The sequence below is a fragment of the Ursus americanus genome, chromosome 2 (genome assembly GCF_024610735.1).
Source record: "Ursus americanus isolate L20-20 chromosome 2, mUrsAme1.1.p, whole genome shotgun sequence".
In the NCBI taxonomy this organism is placed as follows: domain Eukaryota; kingdom Metazoa; phylum Chordata; class Mammalia; order Carnivora; family Ursidae; genus Ursus; species Ursus americanus.
Genome location: NC_142128.1, coordinates 5,124,960 through 5,144,823, shown reverse-complemented (window position 1 = coordinate 5,144,823; position 19,864 = coordinate 5,124,960). Strand labels below are relative to the sequence as shown.

Below are 19,864 nucleotides of genomic sequence, written 5' to 3'. Positions count from 1 at the left end.
TCTTTGTCTCAATCTAATTCACCTGGAATTTGTAAGGGCTAGAGGAAGGGCTCTGATTTAAGACTTTTTCCCCCAAATCGGTAGTTTTCTGAATCTGAGACATTTCTTTCTGCTTCTTTCACCTACTCCTACTCACTAGCCACTTTGAACGCTAAATTTGGAAAGGTGTGAGGAGGAGGAAGTACAGAGTTACCAGAAAAGGAGACTCCTTCCTGTGAGCAGTTGTTATAATCTTTTTTTATCAGTCATTTCGGATACATTTGGAAACCAGCCTGGTTGCTTGGGAGATTGATGGTGCTAGGATTTCTGCTGAGGAGAGCGCCCATTGACGGAGGTGCACCCGGTGACGGAAATGCACCCGTTGACGGAACCATTGACGGCAGGTTGGTGACAGTGAGACCCAGGACGGGATGCCAGGCAGGAGGGAAGCGAGAAGGGATGCGTTGGCCCGGCTGGTGTCCAGAGGGGGTGCAGGGGGAGCAGGGGCGGGGAAGCCTTCCTTCCAGGCCAGAGTCCAGGAGCATATTCCAAGGGCTCTGCTGTGCCTAATGTCCTGATTAGCCTAGACATGCAAAGGAGCAAGAGCTGTACTGTGTAACTCCTAAATTAAGACAAGTTTTCCTTTCTTACAATATCCACATCGGTCAATTCAGAATCTTATTTTTTAGTTTGGTTTGTTAAGTGAAGAATAGCCATCCTCACCTAGAAACCATGTGTCTGGCAACCTGAGCCGTCTGGAAGGAGGCCCAGAACAAGTAAAGCCACCAGATGGTCTCGGTGCTCCCAGCCAGCCATTGACGTCCACAGGGAAACTCCACAAGCAGTCAAGCACCTGCTGAACAGCTGCTGGTTTCCTCCCTTGGTTCAAAGCCTTTCCTGGCATGCTCTTGGAGCTTGGATGGGTCTTCACATACCTGGTCTCTGGCAGCTCAGTAAAACTGATGCTGTTTACTCATGGGAAACCTCCCTGTGACTCTGCCAATCACAGACACTTGGGTTTTCTGCCGATTGTAGAAGAAAGAGGCAAAGGATGTGAAGAAAGGCTTGACGGAAAACAGAAAATACTCTCTAAAAAATTAGTGGACATATGAACTGAAAAAGTATAGAATACAACCATTTAAGACAGGCCCCACCTTTTCATGTTCTTTGAGGATATCGTTACTGTGCTATGAGATTTTAAGCCGAACTTTGTAACAGATCGTCAAGAAGAATTCTGTATTTCCCTGTGTTCAGTCTCTTTTATATTGACATAGTTAACTGTATTTAGCGTGTTCTTTTTTAAGAAGGCAAGAAATTTGCATTTCTGTGTTTAGGGGAAAAAATGCTTTGGTGTTTAAAAGGAGACTGTTTTCGCTCTTTGGAAAAGATACCAGGTGAATTTGGCTGCTACACCTTCAAAACGAGCGCACCGTTTGTTAGATGTCATTTTTAATAGAACTAATAAGCCCGTAGGACGAACATCATCCTTGCTGTTTTTATCATGAGCCGATCTCTCCTTTTTCTTTTATTAAGAGGACAAGTTAATAGTGAGAGAGCAAGTAGCAATTTTTCTATTCCTGTTTTTATGTTATCCTTGCGTAAGGCGAAGTGGAAAGAGGCCACATTGGTCCCTGTCTTAACTACATAACATTTGCTAATGTAAATTTCCATCAGGGGTACAAAAGAAATAATTTAGATCTTCTTAGAAGAATATTTTACATATTCTGAATGAGGGAAAAAGGGAGGCCACAGAGAGTGTTTTGAGGTGAAACGGAACAGCCAGGACTATAAGCCCGATTGCGGCTGGGTAGAAGTTTGTCTGCAGGGCCAATGAAATTCCCAACCCTTTCTAAACGTTTCCTACATGTTCCATCTTTCCAGACAGTGTTTCTTATAGTTATATTTGCTTTTCTTAGTTTTAGGGGCCTACTAAAGACATATTCTGGTTTTGTTAAGAATTCTCTTTTCATTTTCCTGGACACTAAGCCATCCACATTCTTTCTTTGCCTAGATGTAAAGTATTACAGTAGTAACCCACTTTTCCAGAGGTCGGCTTTCCGGCACCCCCAGCCCACCAGAACATGGCTGCTAACCCTGAAGTAAGCAGAGAAGCCTTCTGAGCCCCCCAGTGGCAGGGCTGCTCAGGCGGTCACCACACCCCAGAGTGTAACTGAAGTGAGGGTGCGGTGAGCAGGGAGGGCGGGAGGCCCCGGGAGCTGTGGCCTTGCCGTCAGAGCAGTTCCCTGAGGAGTCCACACCCTGACCTGGGAGGCCGTGTAGTTGCCTTATGCAGTCATTTCACGTAATAAAAGATGTTTTCCAATTAAAGTATTCATTATGCTTCAGCTGAAAAGCCTAATACGCCTTAGAACAGTCTCCCTCCAGGGCAATGAAAGCTTTGTTACAGGAGTAAGCTTCAGTTCTGTGGCGGATTACATACAGGGAGCGCATTCATTCCCCAGCACCGCGGGATAAAGGAGCCCTTACTCTCCTGAAATGGGTCAGCAGACAACTTCTGTCAAGGGCTGCATAATACGCATTTTAGATTTTGTGGGCTGTATATGTTGCAAATTCTAACTGTCGTTGAAGCGTGAAAGTGGCCACAGACCATACGTGAACGTACGGGTGTGGCCGTGTGCCGCTAAAACTTTATTTAGAAAAGTGGCCACCTTTGGCCCCAGGGCCACTAATCGTTTGCTGACCCCTTTGCTAGAAGACAGGTGGCCTGTGTGTAGTTTGCATTTGTTTTTAAAAATTCAAAACGCAGAGAATAATCAAGTGATTGCCATTTCTAAAGCACTATTATTGAGAAAATCATCACAAAAATGGTTATAATACTGGTTTTTCAAAAAGATAAACTTCAGCTTTCTGGAAAATTCCATCATATTGAATACTTCATTGTTATCAAATAAGTTACTAGTGAACAAAGAGCCTATTACATCTTAACTGAGATTCTTGATTGAAAATACAAGGCCTTAGCCACATGGATTTAAGGTTTTAACAATATAGTGCTATTGTTTGGATAATTATTCTTTGAGAATGTTACCATTTTAATAACATGTTTTCACAGGTCTGAAAAAGAACCCCAGTTTAAGTTCATCTACTTCAACCATATGAATTTAGCCGAGAAAAGTACAATTCACATGAGGAAAACACCTAGCGTGTCGCTTACATCTGTGCATCCGGATTTAATGAAGATTCTGGGTGACATCAACAGCGATTTTACTAGGTAACTCTAACAGCTTCTCGACTTAGGCATCCCCTTTCTAAGGAGAGAAGAGGCACTGAAGGAATCCTCTTCAAAGCGGAGTGGCCCAGAGCCGCCTCAGAGGGCCCCCCTTCTGAGACCAGGAGGCCCCAAGGTCACTGGTCACTTGTGCGTGACTCCCCAGACTTTTCAAGTGACTGGTTTCCAGTTTCTGGTCTTAGAGTGTGTGTGTCTTTCACGTTCTAGCCCCCCCTATAACAGACTTGCGTTTTGGAACTTGTGTCTTGCAGAGTGGATGAGGACGAAGAGGTCATCGTGAAGGCAATGAGCGATTACTGGGTTGTCGGGAAGAAGTCTGACCAGCGGGAGCTGTATGTTATTCTGAATCAAAAAAACGCAAACCTGATTGAAGTCAATGGTAAATAGGCTTTGGTGCTTGAGCAGAACTTGAGTGCCGGCCGTTCGCTGTGCTGGGACACCTGCTAGAGCGCGAGTCACGCCTGTGGGGTGTTGAACAGATGCCCGTTGCTTAAAGGAAACCATGATTCGATCCACTCTGTGTTCTTCGGTAGCACAGTTCCTTGCAAAAGGATGTGGAAAACTTCCCTGTGCCACAGGAAATGTGGCAGTGGCCGAAGGAGAATTTTCTATAATGCTAAAAGGGGAAAAAAAAGTCCCCTGTCTTTATTCGCTGTGTGTAAAAATGTCCCCTTTTATTCCCGGTGATAAAGAGACATCCCGAGGCAGAGCTGTCGGGTTCACTGGGCAGGTCAGAGCCCCCCCCCCCCCCCCCCAGTCTGCAGCTGAGCAGACTGATGGCGCGGGAGCTCCCCGCCCGCCCGCCTTCTGGCCCTTGTGGTCGGTCTGGTCCCGAGCGCACCGTGCTTCCAGCGATTGCCTCGGCCGATCCTGACAGCGGCTTGCGCCGGGGAGAGGGCTGTGTCCCCTTCACCGCATCGGGCTCCCTTGCTGCTCTGTTGGAGCAGGACAATTGGGGGAGTGCTGTGTACAGGACAAAAGTCAGGTGTGTGGTTTCATTTTCTGCACACACCTGCTAGGACACAGTACGTTTTTCTCTTACTAGTACTTGTAGCGAGAGCTGTGTGCATTAGACACAGCAGTGAGCGCGCCCGGTGCGGGGGAATTGGGTCATGATGGCGCCACCTCTGCGGAGCGTGCTTGAACTGCCAGGTGGCAGCTAGGGGTCCTGGAGGGTTGCACTCGCTGGCTTAGCGGTTTAGAAGTCGCGCTGCAGACCCCCAGCCCGTGGGTGTGTCAGGCGCTTGCGTGAAAACCTCGGTTTCTCACCTCCATTTTTTGTTTGTTTGTGGTTTTTTTGCAGAAGAGGTAAAGAAACTTTGTGCAACGCAGTTCAATAACATATTCTTCTTGGATTGACCCATAATGGCGCGACGAAACATCTTGTAAAAAACAACTCAGCAGGCATTTTGTTTACCACTGCAGGGTCTCGGTCATATTATTGACTGGGTTATGACAATAGTAAAGCAATACTTGCTTTGAAGAATCAAATTTCTACTCAGTCTGATGATCCGCTGGGGTTTTTAGATTTTAAATATTTATGTGGACATAATTAAAGGTAGTTGGCTACATCTCTTTCATTCCATTCTTTTGACATTATGTGAATATTTTACTGGAAAATAAGACGAATAAATTGTTAAGGTTTTTAAAATTCTGGTTTGGCTTTGAGTCTCTCACCTGTTGCTTGCTGTGGACCACTCTGCCCCGTGGGCCCCTGGCTCGTCCTTGGGGATATTCTAGCAGCTAGAGCTGCTCGGAGATCGGGTCCCTCCCCCAGTCACTAGACCTGTGGTAGCGAACCCAGAAGCGTTTGGCCAAAGTAAGTGCTAGACTTGGTTTTTCTCTTGAGTAGTAATGTGATTTTTAGACCATGTATAGTACAAAGGGCTGAATGGAAAGGCCCCAGTGTGGTCTAAACATGAAGCATTCTTCATTTGTCGTGTACAACCCCCGAGTGGCCACAGCTGCTTACATCCTCACAGCTGAGATGTAGCCTGGCTGGAAGTTTTGTTGCCGTTCTCATGATTTATGTAATTTACTCTTTCCGTTATGAAATCATGAATCACTCTTAACCCACGAGTTACCTGAGATTGTGTTTGTTTCTAGCAGTTCTGTATCCTGCGTTCATTACTGACTTATTAATTGCAGCACAATTAGTTCGTGGTCTCGGATGTATCCTTTGTAGTTGTACATTTCAACCTAAAATGCAGTTAGTGTTTATTCTCTGTTGCAGTCTTGTTTCTGTGTGTTCAAACTTTTCAGTTGCCTTGCTTAAATTATATCCTTACTAAATGTCTTTTTGATCTGTTTCCTCCCTGTAATTCTGCCAGCTTTTGCAAGGCCAAGATGTAAGATGTTTATGAATAATGTGTCTTTTGGGGGGTTGGTCCTTTTATCATTATTTCTGGGTTTATCCCTATTCAGTTTGCTTTAAATTTCTGTTCTTAAATTTATTAGAGTGAGCAGGCAGGGGTGGAGGGGCAGAGGGAGAGGGAGAGAATCTTAAGCAGGCGAAACACTCAGTGTGGAGCCTGACGCCGGGCTCGATCTCACGACCCTGAGATCATGATCTGAGGTGAAACCAAGAGTTGGACACAACCAACTGAGCCACCCTGGTGTCCCTAAATTCTGTTCTAATATTGCTTACGATTCCAGTCATCTCGATTAAATTTTCCTGGTACATCTTTTTTCATATCTTTATTTTCATCCTTTCTGTCTGGTTTTAAGAGGTTTCCCTTGTAAAGAGTACCAATGAAGTGAATTTTGATTTTGAACCCAGTCTAATCATCTGGGGGATTGGGTGAAGGAAGAGGGGAGTTGAACCTGGTCACAATGGTGAGGTGTACTGGCACTTTTCCCACCACCTTTGGTAATTTCGGTTTCTAGCCTTTTTCTTTGTTGTTTTCCCTTTCCCCAGCTTCATGTTGGATGACCATGTCCTTCCTTCTGCTAGTTTGGAAGCTGTAGATTATATTTTCATGCGTTTGCTGGTTACCCTTAAATTTAACACAAATTAGCATAACATTTTCTAACACAGCCTTAAAGTTTCACTTACTGCTGGCTCCACACCTGTGCCTCAGCCTTTCCGCCTTGGCCTTTGTTCCTGCAGTTTTTGCGGTGCTGGGGAACTGGTGGGAGCAGGGAAGGAGCCGGATACGAGGCAGCACGGGAGGACAGGTACGATTTGGACACAGGGCTGGACACAGGGTGGTGACAGGGGCAAAGGAGGTGGCCCAATCTCTGGCAGGGGGCCCTGAAGAAATGTTTAAATCTGCCCACCGCCAACTGTCTTCTGATGAGTTTTATCAAATTCTAACCTTCATCACCAACACTGTACTTTGAAAGTAGCACACACAGGTATCAAATTTTTTTTTTTTTTTTTTTAATCATTCAGCTCCGTTTTCAAAATGCAGTGGCCTGGGCAGTGGTATTTTACAAGCACTACGCCAAGAAGTAAGACACGATTTTATTGGTCAGGAAAGGTGTTACCGTGCTTCAGTTGGAAGCCCCTTCTACATCTGCTTGTTCTTGGGGCTCCTTTCCAAACCCAGTAACCTCTACTTTTTCTTTTTCTTACTTGTGACGGGCTTGCTGGATTGGGACACTGCCGTGTCCTCTTTAGGGGTGCTCGGTGTGAAACTTGAGGATGAGGCATCCGCCGGTTCCTTGATCACGGTGATGTCGACATCACAGTCTGGTCTTCTGGCCTCTTCCTCTCTCAAGCTGTTCAGCCTAACACAAGAAGCAAACACAGGAAGGTACCTTTGATTTTTCTTTGCAGTATCAAAACCAGTTTTATGCTGTATTTTGTTTATGCCAAGTAGGCCAAAACTAGATTTCAACAGTTTTTGTAAGCAGAACTGTAAATTGTCCTCACTTTGCCTGAAATACAAAGTGATGCCATGTCTAGACAGTCCAGAATGAAATTTTCATGTATCTAAAGTGATTTTTGAACCATTTTCCTCTGTAGCAACTTAGCAGCTAGTAAGTGACCTTTTAAAATACTTTTATGGTCTTTGCCTGTAAGTATAGTTTAATGCTTTCTCCAACAGACCAACAGGCTCAACGTGTACTTTGCAAAGAGCAGGCTTTAGCTCTCTGGCCAGCTGCGACTGCACAGTTCTCGACCGTGGTTCTAGAAAGGTAGGTGAGCGGCAGGTTGTGGTGCTTACCATGTGCCACGCACTGTTCCAGACACTTCACAACATCCCCTCACTAAGTCCTCACAACAGCCTGATGGGCGATTATCTGCACTTACAGATGGGGAAAGCAAGGCACGATGAGTGGACCTTGCCCAGGGCCACGCACATGTCAAGGGGCAGGGCTGGGATCTGAACCCGGTAGACTGGCTCTGTGGCCTCCCAGCCACCATGGGGCCTCGCCTCTCTGGTGAGCCTTGGGCCCCAGGTGTTCTCACCACCTGAGAGAACTGGTGGTCACAGGCAGGCAGGATTCTTCTGGCAGTTCCAGGCCCTTGGTGCCACCGGAGGAGCTGCCTCCCTTAGGAAGTTGTACACTTTTAATGAAAGTGTTTGGTCCCAGACACAGAGATGGGAAGGAAAGACAGAGGAGAGGAGCAGGGAGGTTCTGTAAGGTTACCTCGCTTCCAGCTCATCATTTTCGAGTTTCCTCTGGTCGGCCATGGCCGCCTGACGCATCCTGTCCTCCCTTATTTTCTCCTTGAGGATTTCTTCATGTTTATGTGCAGGGAACAGTATATTCACAAAAAAGATATACATACTCGTGATCCACACAGCAAGTTTTTCCTTTTGTCCGTCCTTGGATTTTTCTTTTCTCTCTGGAAGAAAATTTAAAATGAGCGTGCACACAATTCCAGTTCTGCCACTTCGTACGATGCCTGAGCGTCTTCATCCCCTGAAGGTGGGGTGATGCTCTGCTTCCCCCCATCCCTGGGACGGTTAAGGTAACCACCAAGTGCTTCACCGACCACCCGGAACAAGGCAAGTGTCAGTAGACCAGAGCTACGATTGTCAACATTTTGAGTCTTCCTGGTATTTTTTTTCTTAATGGTAAAAGTATTTTAGTTTTCTAAAATTAAAACTGTGGAAAATTTTCATCTTCCATGTTTCACAGGGGAGAAAAAAAAAAGCCTCTTGGTTTTTGCATGCATTGTCTTTTTTTTAAGATTTTATTTGACAGAGAGAGAGCACAAGTAGGCAGAGCGACAGGGAGAGGGAGAAGCAGGCTGTCCAATGAGCAGGGAGCCCAGTGCGGGGCTTGATCCCAGGACCCTGGGATCATGACCTGAGCCGAAGGCAGCTGCTTAACTGACTGAGCCACCCAGGCGTCCCTGCATGCATTGTCTTTAAAGGCAGTTTGCATTAAGAAAATAATGAAAGAGGATTTTTTTAAAGATTTTATTATTTAGGGGGTACAAGTGGGGGGAGGGGGAGAGGATCTCAAGCCAACTCTGCCCTGGGCACAGAGCTCGATGTGGGCCTTGATCTCCCGACCCTGAGATCATCACCTGAGCCGAAACCAGGAGTCAGATGTTCAACCGGCTAAGCCGCCCAGGCGCCCTAATGAAAGAGGATTTTTAACTCGAGTAAGAAGGTAGGTAGAACTACTGACCTGGTGAGAGTTGCTTCACATCTACTAGGGCCAACAGATATCCACTTTGGAATGTGTTTAAATAGCTGATTCTGGGATGATAATCTTTGGATAGTTCTGTATTATCAATAAGCTCAGGGATCTCTGAAGACAGCAAGTGTTTTTAGACTGTGTCTCTAGCATGGGCTACTGTGCTGTGTGAGGGCAGGGATCAGTGAGGAGGGTGAGGATGGGGACAATGGAAAGGTACGGTGCTGTCAGCAGCCCACCTTCCCATCTCAGGAGCCACTGTGGCGAGCACAGAGTGGAACGCTAATAGGAAGAACCTTGATGCCAGTGCCAGATTTTACAAAGACTGAGGGAAACCTTCATCAGCACTTCCCACGTGAGTTCCTAGGTTCTAGGACATCTGTATAATCCGTGGCGGGCCTAGGCTTGGGAGAATGTTGTGCATGGAGGTAACTGATGAAAAACAGCCCACTGGGATTGTTGCTCTGGGCACCATGTCACGGGGCAGGCACAGTCTCTACTTCAGAAGTAGCAGAGTGCAGTAGTAAAGAGCACAGACATGAACCAAGCAAGTTAGAGTCAAGGCTCAGCTCTGCCACTTATTAGCTATGTAATCTGCAAGTGAATATCTGTGCCTTGGTTTCCTCATCTGCAAAAGGGGAACCATGTAGGACCCCCCTCACAGAGGTGGTATGAAGTCTCAATGATTTAGTAGTAAATGCTCAGTGATATGCTTGTGCTTTTCCCACAAGCCATTTTGCCAAAGCAAATAATTATAAAATAGAAGGTCATGCACTAGGAACAATACCTGCCAAACATATCGGATAAAGAATGACTTGTATCCAGGTTACATAAATAACTCAATGAGACAACCCAATTAAAAAAAAAAAAAAATTAGGGGCGCCTGGGTGGCTCAGTCGTTAAGCATCTGCCTTCGGCCCAGGGCGTGATCCCAGAGTCCTGGGATCGAGTCCCACATCAGGCTCCTCTGCTGGGAGCCTGCTTCTTCCTCTCCCACTCCCCCTGCTTCTGTTCCTTCTCTTGCTGGCTGCCTCTCTGTCAAATAAATAAATAAAATCTTAAAAAAAAAAATTTAAACACACCACTAAGTGTTGGAGAGGACATGGAAAGACCAGACCTCCTCATATATCACTGATGGCAGATAGAATGGTATGGCCAATTAGGAAAACAGCCTGGCTGTTTATATCATAGAACAATTCCACTACTAGATACCAATCCGAGAAAATGCCCACCATGCCTTGCACACCAATTTTCACTATTCATGATAGCCTAAGGTGGAAATAGCCCAGCTGTCCCTCGCAACTGATGGAGAGATAAAATGTGGTTTATTTCTACAATGGAACACTACTCAGCTATACAAAGGAGCAAAATAGTAAGACGCATTACAGCATGAATGAATCCCAAAGTAATTTTAAGTGAAAGAACAGACAAGATTCCATTTATATGAAATGTTCAAGAGGAGCAAATGCACGAAGACACAGGGTAGGTCATTGGTGCCAGGCCCACAGCACCCAATGCACCTCCCCCACATAACAGTGCTGGGAGTGAGCCCTCAGCATGGGGGCCAGGGAGGGACCACAAACTTGACTTAGCACCCGCCCCGAGACAGCAAAAGGGAGCCTGCCAGCACTCAGCCTGGCATATCACAGGATCGAGAGAAGGTAAGAATTCTGCCACAAAAGGGACCAAGAAATGTTGAGCAGGTGTGTCCTTAGGTGGTCTGAGAAAGCTTCAGAATCCCTAACAGCGCTGAAGGAAGGTTTTATTAGTAGAGACTTCGCGTGCAAAGACAGCAACACAAGACTTCAAGGAGTCTAAAAAAACATGACGCCACCGCAAGAGCACAGTAATCTTCCAGTAACCAGGCCCAAAGGTATGGAGGTCTGCGACTGAGCTGACTGAGCATTCAGAATAGCCATTTGAAGGACGCTCAGGGAGCTACAAGCACACAGAAGACCGTTACGTGAAATCAGGAAAACAACCTATGAACAAAAGGAGTTGATAACAAGGAGATGGAAATCACAAGAAAAACAAGTTGTGGAGCTGAGGACTATGGTGCGTGAGATGAAAGTGCAGTAGAGCATCAACCACAGAATGGATCCAGCAGAAGAAAGAGTCTGTGGATTAAAAGACAGGAGCTTTTGAATTAGTACTGCTTGGGTTTCACTAACTTAGCGTGGTTTAGGCTCTGGGAATTCAGCCGTGATCGTCCTGCTCAGGTGGTTTTTATACACCCCCCTCTTTCCCGGGGGAGAAACGGGGTTTCATTTTTGTTTTAATCTTCGTCACGTTTTCAGGTCTTGGTTATACTGATTTTGTTAAATGAACGGTTTTTTTTATGCTTGGAGTTTTAAAAATAAGCATGTAAGAACAATTTTAATACTGGTACTGTCTTAAGTTTTTTGCTCATAAAATTAAATTTAGGAGAGTAACTTTCTGATGGTTTTCTTCCCCATGATTATTCAGGTTTTCTGTCTTTTCCTGAGTCTTTTTGTTACTAATATCTTCCTAGAAAATAATTTCAGATTTTTCATATGTATTAGCTTAGAGATGTATATAGCATCCTTTCACTACACTTAAAAAAAAATCTTGTCTATGGGTATTTTTTCCTTCCAAGTGAGATGATATGTGTTCTATCACTTTCATCCTGTCTTGAGAGTGTCTGTCTTCTCACATAAAGAACCAGATTTCAGAATGATCAATTTTAGTAACTTTAGTATTTTTATGTATAATTTGTGAGTTTATATTCTCATTAATGCCTTCCTCCTTCTCTCCTTGTATTTCATACTCCTCCCTCTACCCTTTTGGGCCAAATGTTGAAGTTACCATGTTTTCTTGTTTAATAGTGAAAACATTTAACACTATACATTTTCTAGGTTATAGTTTTGACCATGTCTCGGAATGTTTCTATTTCACTTTTCTAACTGTTCTCAGAAGTGTAATTTTACTTTAAGAACTATTTAGAATAGAGGAACTCATATTTGGTGGGGCTTTTTGTTGTATTGTTTTTGCTTTTAATGTCCAAGTGGTTGTATGATATTTTTCTTCTTAACGCACCTGGCCCTTTTTTAATAGGAAGAGCCCAGTGGCATTGGATGACCCCAGGCAAAGGAGAGGGATGAAGCTGGAAGCCAGTGTGGACAGGGCTGAGTAATGACCTGGAAGTTGGGGAAGTGGAGGCAGCAGATAGAATGTGAGAGGGATTTTACCAGGAAAAGGGATCATATTAGAAGGAACATGAGGCACCGAATAAGGGCTTTGTTGTGTTTAACGTGAGCATCTTTAAAAACCATCTTACCCCGTATGCAAAAGTAAAATGGATTAAAGACCTAACCAGAAAACTCCTAGAAGAAAACATAGGTAGTAGTTTCTCTGACATCAGCCCTAGTGGTATTTTCCTAGTTGTGTCTCCTCAGGCGAACAAAAGCAAAAATAAACTACTGGGACTACATCAAAATAAAAAGCCTTTGCACAGTGATGGAAGGAATCCTCAAGACCACCTACGGAATGGGAAAAGATGTTTGGGAATGATATACTATCTGATAAGGGATTCATATGCAGAATATATAAACTTAACACCAAAAACAAATGACAGAGGACCTGAATACATTTTCCCAAAGAAGACACAGATGGCTAACAGACACATGAAAAGATGAACATCACTTATCAGAAATGCAAATCAAAACCACAGTGAGATATCACCTACACCTGTCAGAATGGCTCAAATCAAAAACACAAGCAATAAGTGTTCATGAGGATGTGGAAGAAAAGGAGCCCTCGTGCACTGGTGGTGGGAATACAAATTGGTGCAGCCACTGTGGAAAATGGTATGGAGGTTCCTCAAAAAATTAAAATTACCATATGATTCAGTAGTTCCACTACTGGGTATTTATCCGAAGAAAATGAAAACACTAATTTGAAAAGATATATGCACCCCTGTGTTTACTGCAGCACTATTTACAAGAGCCAAACATGGAAGCAACCCAAGTATCTATCCATAGATGAATGGATGAATGAATGGAATGTATATGTATGTATATACACATACATACATACAATGGAATATTACTCAGCCATAAAAAATGAGATCTTGCCATTTGCAACAACATTGATGGACCTAAAGTGTATAAAGTGAGGTCAGAGAGACAAATACCATATGATTTCACTCATGTAGAATTTAAGAAAACAAATCAATAAACCAAGAAAAAAAAAGATAACTCTTAAAAATACAGAGAACTGGTGGTTGCCAGAGAGATGAGTGGGGGGGATGAGGGAAATTTAAAAAGGGGTTCAACACTTAACACACTTATCTTGATGAGCACGGAGTAGTATATAAAACTGTTGAATCATATTGTACACCTGAAACTAATATAACACTGTATGTTAATTATACTTCAATTTTTTAAAAAATGAATGAAACTCTTGAGAAAGACAAGTCAACTGTATAAGGATACCGTCAACAGTATCAGGCTTGAGAGATGGACATGCAGGGCCCACACTGGGGGAACAGCCATCCTAACAGACTGATTCAACTTGGTAAGAGCATGCTTTTGAAAGTCAACTCCAGGAGAAGTGACATCACCAAGATGGTGACATAGGTCATTGCCTGACTTCACTCCCCCTTCAAAAGAAGAACCAACAACTCTTCATGGACAAAACACCACTGAGAGAATCCTAGACTACAGGGGTGAAGCTGAAGCACTCCTTCACCACAGAGAACAAAACAGCACTGGAAGGGTAAGAGGAACGGCTACCTGCTGACCGCATTCTCCCCTCCACCCCCAGGCTGGCACAGCACCAAACTGAGGTCTCCCCTGAGTCTGTGGTTCCTTCAGTGGGAAAAGAGAGTCCAGGGTAGACATCCAGCTCCCCCAGCATGTGGGTCACTTCTTGGGGGCCCCCACTGCAGTCTTACCCCATGGGAATTGCTAGGGAATCTGTGGGCTCAACCACTGGGAATTTGTTAGTGACAGAAGGGGGAGGGGCTTGCAACAGTCAGCACTGAGATCTTGGCAGACTTGAGTTCCTACCTGCAGCACCCAAGTGTCAGCCCCCAAACAGTGTCTTTGCTCACCTACAGAACCAAGTTGGTGGTGAAATCTGACCAGGAAACTCCACAGGGTATAGGTCAGCCTGATTAATGTCCTCAAATGAAGAGCTGTGCTACCCTTGGAGACTGGTTGGTGCCCCTGCCCAGGAACACGCAAGCACACAGTATGGTAGCCAGTTCATGTATGGAGGGTTCTACTGCTCTGTCCAAGCAGAGGATCTGATTCATAGCTCCATCCTGTGCTAAGTAAACCTCCCAGCCCTGCTTAGCCAGAAAGCCTGACCAGAACATCTGCAAAGCTGCAATAGCCCTGCAAAATTTGAGCAGTCTGGTAGGCAGAGCTGAGAGACTGCAGAGCAAAGCCAGTGGCCCTGTTTAGCCAGGGAATGTGGGAGCATGGGTTGGCTTGAGTCAAGACTACAAAGAGCATTATCAGCCTTGGAGCAGTTCTCCCTCTCCACTCAGCCAAGGAAACTAATTCATAACACTACTCCCCCCGCCCCACCTCCACCCCACCTCATTGCTGGATACAGTCTTTAGCCCACCCAGCAGTCCTGCACTTGAACAGAGAGCACAGCCTAGGACTTTCCCTGTCTGCAGAGCAAAATCAGCAACCTGTCTGGCCAGGGAATTTATTTCACACACTTGCCTGATTCAGGTACCCAAACAACAAGCCATGCAGGCCCTGGGCCCTGCCCTGCTGCCCCGCCAGAGTAGGGAAGCTAATTCATAGCCTCATCTACAGCTGAGTATCCTACCCAACCTGACCAGAATACCCAGGCAACCATGAAGCATATCCTGTAGCCTCACTTGGGCAGGGAACCAAGCCATTAGTCCTACCTAAAACTGTTTTCAGTCAGCAGCACCCTTCCCCCACCAATCTCAGAGCTCAGACAGTAGCCTTGCCACAAAATAGACCTGATAATAAGCCCTACCGGCCCAAGAAAGTACCACCAGACACATCCAGAAACCCAAACTGAGCTGATGGGTGAGCAAAGGCCTCTGCTAATGCAAACCTGTAAAATCTGAAGGAGGATACCACTGGCTCAAATGCACAGACACTGAAGCAAGAAATCAAGGATCATGAAAACCAGGTAAACATAACACCGAAGGAAACTAATAAAGCTGTAGTAGGTGACCCTAAAGAAGTGGAGATCTGTGAACTGTTGGAGAATTCAGAACAATCCTCCTGAAGAAGTTAGTGAACTACAAGAATGTACAACTACACAAAATGAGGAAAACCATGCAAGACCAAAACAAGAAGTTCAACAAAGGAGCCATCAAAAAACCCCAAAAATCCTAGAGCTGAAAAACAACAATGAATGAACTGAAGAATTCAATAGTAAGCTTTAAAAGCAGACTGGGTCATACAGAAGAAAGAATCAGAGACCCAGAAGACAGGGCAGAAGGAACAAAAATTTTAAAAAGGTGAGGAAAGCCTATGGAACTTCTGGAACACAATCAAAAGAAATGGTATTCTCATTATAGAAATTCCAGAAGGAGGAGACAAGGGGATAGAAAGTATATTTAAAGCAATAAATAATGGCTAAAAACTTACCAAACCTAAGGAGAGAAAAGGACATCCAGATCTATGAAGTCATAAAGACCCCAAATAGGTTAAGCCCAAAGGGAGCTACACTGAAGCACATTATAATCATCAAAAGTCAAAGAATTTTGAAATTAAGAGAGAAGTTACCTATAAGGGAACCCCTTATACGACTACTGACTGGTTTTTTCAATAGAAACTTAGGCCAAGAGGGAATGAAATGAACTATTCAAATGTTGAAAGAAAAAAAACGTGTCAATGAAGAATTATACCCAGCAAAGTTGTCCTTCAGAAGTGAAGAGGTACTTTTCTGAACAAAAGTTCATCACCACTAAACCTGCCTTACAGGAAATGCTTAAGAGAGTGCTTTAAGTAGAAGTTAAAGGATACTAATTAACATCATAAAAACATAAGCTGGTAGTGTAAAACCCACTGGTAATAGTAAATACATAGATTCCGTAATATGGTAATGGTGGTGCATGATTCACTTTAACTCTAGTTCAAAAGTTAAAAAAAATAATCTGTTGTTACAGAACATAAAAAATATGTAAATGGTAACATCAGTAACCTAAAACATGAGGGGGAGGGGGCGCCTGGGTGCCACAGCGGTTAAGCATCTGCCTTCGGCTCAGGGCGTGATCCCAGCGTTATGGGATCGAGCTCCACATCGGGCTCTTCCGCTATGAGCCTGCTTCTTCCTCTCCCACTCCCCCTGCTTGTGTTCCCTCTCTCGCTGGCTGTCTCTATCTCTGTCGAATAAATAAATAAAATCTTTAAAAAAAAAAAAACATGAGGGGGAGAAGTGTAAAATTTAAGAACGCTAATGAAGTTATTAGCTTAAAACAGGGTGTTACAATTTTAAGACATTTTATATAAGCTTTATGGTACCCACAAGGGGAAAAATTCTGTAGTAATAACACAAAAAGATATGATTTTAAAAAGTCAGAGCATACTGATACCAAAGGCATCAAAACACGAAAAAACGCAGCAGGATAAAAAGGAATGGTAGCTCTACGAAACAATCAGAAAACAATTAACAAAAGAGCAACAGTAAGTCCTTACCTATCAATAATTACTTTAAGTGTAAATTAAGATTAAATTCTCCAATCAAAGGCATAGAATAGCTGATTGGATAAAAAGACAAGATCCAAGAATAAGCTGCCTACAAGACTTCACTTAACCTTAAAGACACACACAGACTGAAAGTGGAGGGGTGGAAAAGATATTTCAAGCAAATGATAATTTAAAAACAAAAAAAGCAGGAGTAACTAATATCAGACAACATGGACTTTTTCTTAAAGATTATATTTATTAGAGAGAGAACAAGTGGGGGAAGGGCAGAGTGAGAGGGAGAAGCAGACTCCCCACTGAGCAAGGAGCCCGATGTGGGGCTCGATTCCAGGACCCTGAGATCATGACTTGAGCTGAAGGCAGACACTTAACCGGCTGAGCCACCCCAGCATCCCCAGACAACACAGACTTTAAAAACAGTAAAAAGGGTCATTACATAATGATAAAGCAGTTAATCCATCAAGAAGATACATTTATATTTATGCAGCCTACTTCAGGTACCTAAATAAAGCAAAAGCTAACAGAGCAAAAATGAGAAATAAGCAATACAGTTATAGCTGGAGACTTTAATACCCCACTTTCAACAACGGATAGGTCATCCAGACAGATAATAAGGAAACAGATTTGATCAATGCTATAGACCAAATGGACTTAACAGACATATACAGAACATTCTGACAACAGAATACACATTCTTCTCAAGCACACATGGAACACTTTCTAGCATAGATCAACATGTTAGACCACAAAGCAAGTCTTAGCAAATTCAAGATTGAAATCCTATCAAGTATCTTCTCTGACCACAATGGTATAAAATAGAAGTCAGTAACAGGAGGAAAACTGGAAACACATGGAAATTATCTCCTGAACAACCAATGGATCGAAGAAGAAATTAAAGGGGAAGTTTAAAAGTATCAGGAAACTGGGGCGCCTGGGTGGCTCAGTCGCTAAGCGTCTGTCTTCAGCTCAGGGCGTGATCCTGGCGTTCTGGGATCGAGCTCCATGTCAGGCTCCTCTGCTGGGAGCCTGCTTCTTCCTCTCCCACTCCCCCTGCTTGTGTTCCCTCTCTCGCTGGCTGTCTCTCTCTCTCTCTCTGTCATATAAATAAATAAAATATTTTAAAAAATAAAATAAATAAATAAATAAATAAATAAATAAATAAGATGGGCACACATAAAGCAACAGCCCCAGGGAGCCTGGCTGGCTCAGCTGGAAGAGCGTGCAACTCTTGATCTTGGGGTCGAGAGTTTGAGTCCCACACTGGGTGTAGAGAGGATTTAAATAAACTTACAAAAAAAAGAAAGACAAAGAAAGAAAAGAAAAGAGGAGCGCCTGGGTGGCTCAGTCGTTAAGCATCTGCCTTCAGCTCAGGGCATGATCCCAGAGTCCTGGGATCGAGCCCCACATCGGGCTCCCTGCTCCGCTGGGAGCCTGCTTCTCCCTCTCTCACTCCCCCTGCTTGTGTTCCCTCTCTCGCTGGCTGTCTCTCTCTGTCAAATAAATAAATAAAATCTTAAAAATAAATAAGTAAAAGTATCAGGAAACAAACTGAGGGTTACAGAAGGGGGGTGGGAGGCAGGGTAACTGGGTGATGAGTGTTAAGGAGGGCACGTGTTATGATGAGCACCGGGTGTTATATGCAACTAATGAATCGTTGAACAGTACATCAAAAACTAACAATGTACTTTATGTTGGCTAATTGAACATAATAAAAAAATAAAAGTATCTTGAGACGAAAATAGAAACAGAATATACCAAAACTTACAGGATGCAGCAAAAGTGGTTCTAAGAAAGAAGTTCATAGCAATAAACACCTACATTAAGAAACAAGAAAGAATTCAAATAAACAAACCTAACTCTGACTTAGGGAACTAGAAAAAGAAACCAGATCCAAAAGTTGCAGAAGGATGGAAATAATAAAGATTAGAAATACACAGAGAACAGGAAAACAGAAAATATTAACAAAACTAAGAGTTGATCCTTTGAAAAAAAAAAATGACACCTTTAGCTAGACTAACCAAGGAAAAAACAGCGAGGACCCAAATCAACAACACTGTAAACGAAAACAAACACTATGATCAACACCACAGAAATATAAAGATCATAAGAGGCTACTAGGAACAATTATACTCCAACAGACTGGACAACCTAGAAGAAATGGAGAGATTCTTAGGAACATACACCCTACCAAGACTGAATCAAGAAGAAATAGAAAATCTGAACAGACCAATAACTAGTAAGGTTGAATTAGTAACCAAAAATCTCCCTGCAAAGAGAACCCCAAGACCAGATAGTTTTACTGTTGAATTTTACCAAACATTTGAAAAAAAATTAATGCAAATCCTTCTCTAACTCTTCCCAAAAAGAGCTCCTATCCCTTTTGAATATAGGAGCAAAAATATTTAATAAAGTACTATTATACTAAATTCAGCATATAAAGGGATCATTCACCATGGCCAACTGGGATTTATCCCTGGGAGGCAAGGATGGTTCAACATATACAATCGATCAATGTGATACATCACATTAATAGAATCAAAGAAAAAATTTCATGATCATCTCTGTAAACACAGAAAAAGCATTTGACAAAATTTAATATCCATTCATGATTTAAAAAAAAAAAACCTTAACAAATTAGGTACAGAAGGAATGTACCTGAACATAACACAGACTATATATGGGGCGCCTGGGTGGCTCAGTTGGTTGGTGTCTGACTTCAGCTCAGGTCATGATCTCAGGCACCTGGGATCAAGCCCCACATTGGGCCCCCCACTTGGTGGGGAGTCTGCTTATCCCTCTCCCTCTCACTCTGCCCCTCCCCATGTTTATGCTCTGTCCCTCTCAAATAAATCTTTTTTTAAAAAATAAGGGCTATATATTACAAGCCCTCAGCTAACATCACACTCAATAGTGAAGGATTGAAAAATTAACCTCTAAGATCAGAAACAAGAGAAGGATCCACTCTCATCACTTTTATTCAACATAGTACTGGAAGGTCCTACGTAGCCAGAGCAGTTAGGCAAGAAAAAGAAATTAAAAATATCATAATTGGAAAGGAAGAGGTAAAATTGTCTCTATTTGTAGATGACATGATTTGATATGTGGGAAATCCTGAATACTCCATGAAAAAACTGATAGGTCTAATCAATGAATGCAGGAAAGTTGCAGGATATAAAATTAACATACAAAAATCAATAGGGTTTCTGTACACTAACAATGAATTATCAGGAAAAGAATTAAAGAAAATGATCCCATTTACAATACCATCAACACAATAAAATGCTTAGGAATAAATTTAGCCAAGAAGTAAAAGATCTCTACTCAGAGTACTTTAAGACATGATGGAAGGAAATTGAAAAAGACAAAAATA

At 43.3% G+C, this 19,864-nt stretch overlaps 2 protein-coding genes across 7 annotated transcripts in view; one reads left to right on the top strand and one right to left on the bottom strand.

The window, feature by feature from the left end:
* The window catches only part of CCZ1 (CCZ1 vacuolar protein trafficking and biogenesis associated), a 29,211-nt gene extending 24,334 nt beyond the window's left edge, over positions 1 to 4,877 (top strand). Inside the window, exons 13-16 of one of the 2 annotated variants that reach the window (XM_087867278.1) lie at positions 246 to 383; positions 3,050 to 3,208; positions 3,478 to 3,605; positions 4,530 to 4,877. In XM_087867278.1, the coding sequence (XP_087723404.1) occupies positions 246 to 383; positions 3,050 to 3,208; positions 3,478 to 3,605; positions 4,530 to 4,585 (481 nt within the window). In that variant the 3' untranslated portion in view covers positions 4,586 to 4,877. The remainder of the gene's footprint in view (positions 1 to 245; positions 384 to 3,049; positions 3,209 to 3,477; positions 3,606 to 4,529) is intronic. The other variant, XM_045813315.2, reaches the window with a different exon arrangement.
* Positions 4,878 to 6,609: 1,732 nt separating this feature from the next.
* The window catches only part of RSPH10B (radial spoke head 10 homolog B), a 53,803-nt gene continuing 40,548 nt past the window's right edge, over positions 6,610 to 19,864 (bottom strand). For 3 of the 5 annotated variants that reach the window (XM_087867263.1, XM_087867273.1, XM_045813359.2), the window contains exons 19-20: positions 7,826 to 8,024; positions 6,610 to 6,958 (exon numbers count right to left, since the gene is read on the bottom strand). In XM_087867263.1, coding sequence (XP_087723389.1) covers positions 6,784 to 6,958; positions 7,826 to 8,024 — 374 coding nt within the window. In that variant the 3' untranslated portion in view covers positions 6,610 to 6,783. The remainder of the gene's footprint in view (positions 6,959 to 7,825; positions 8,025 to 19,864) is intronic. The other 2 variants (XM_087867276.1, XM_087867274.1) reach the window with 2 other exon arrangements.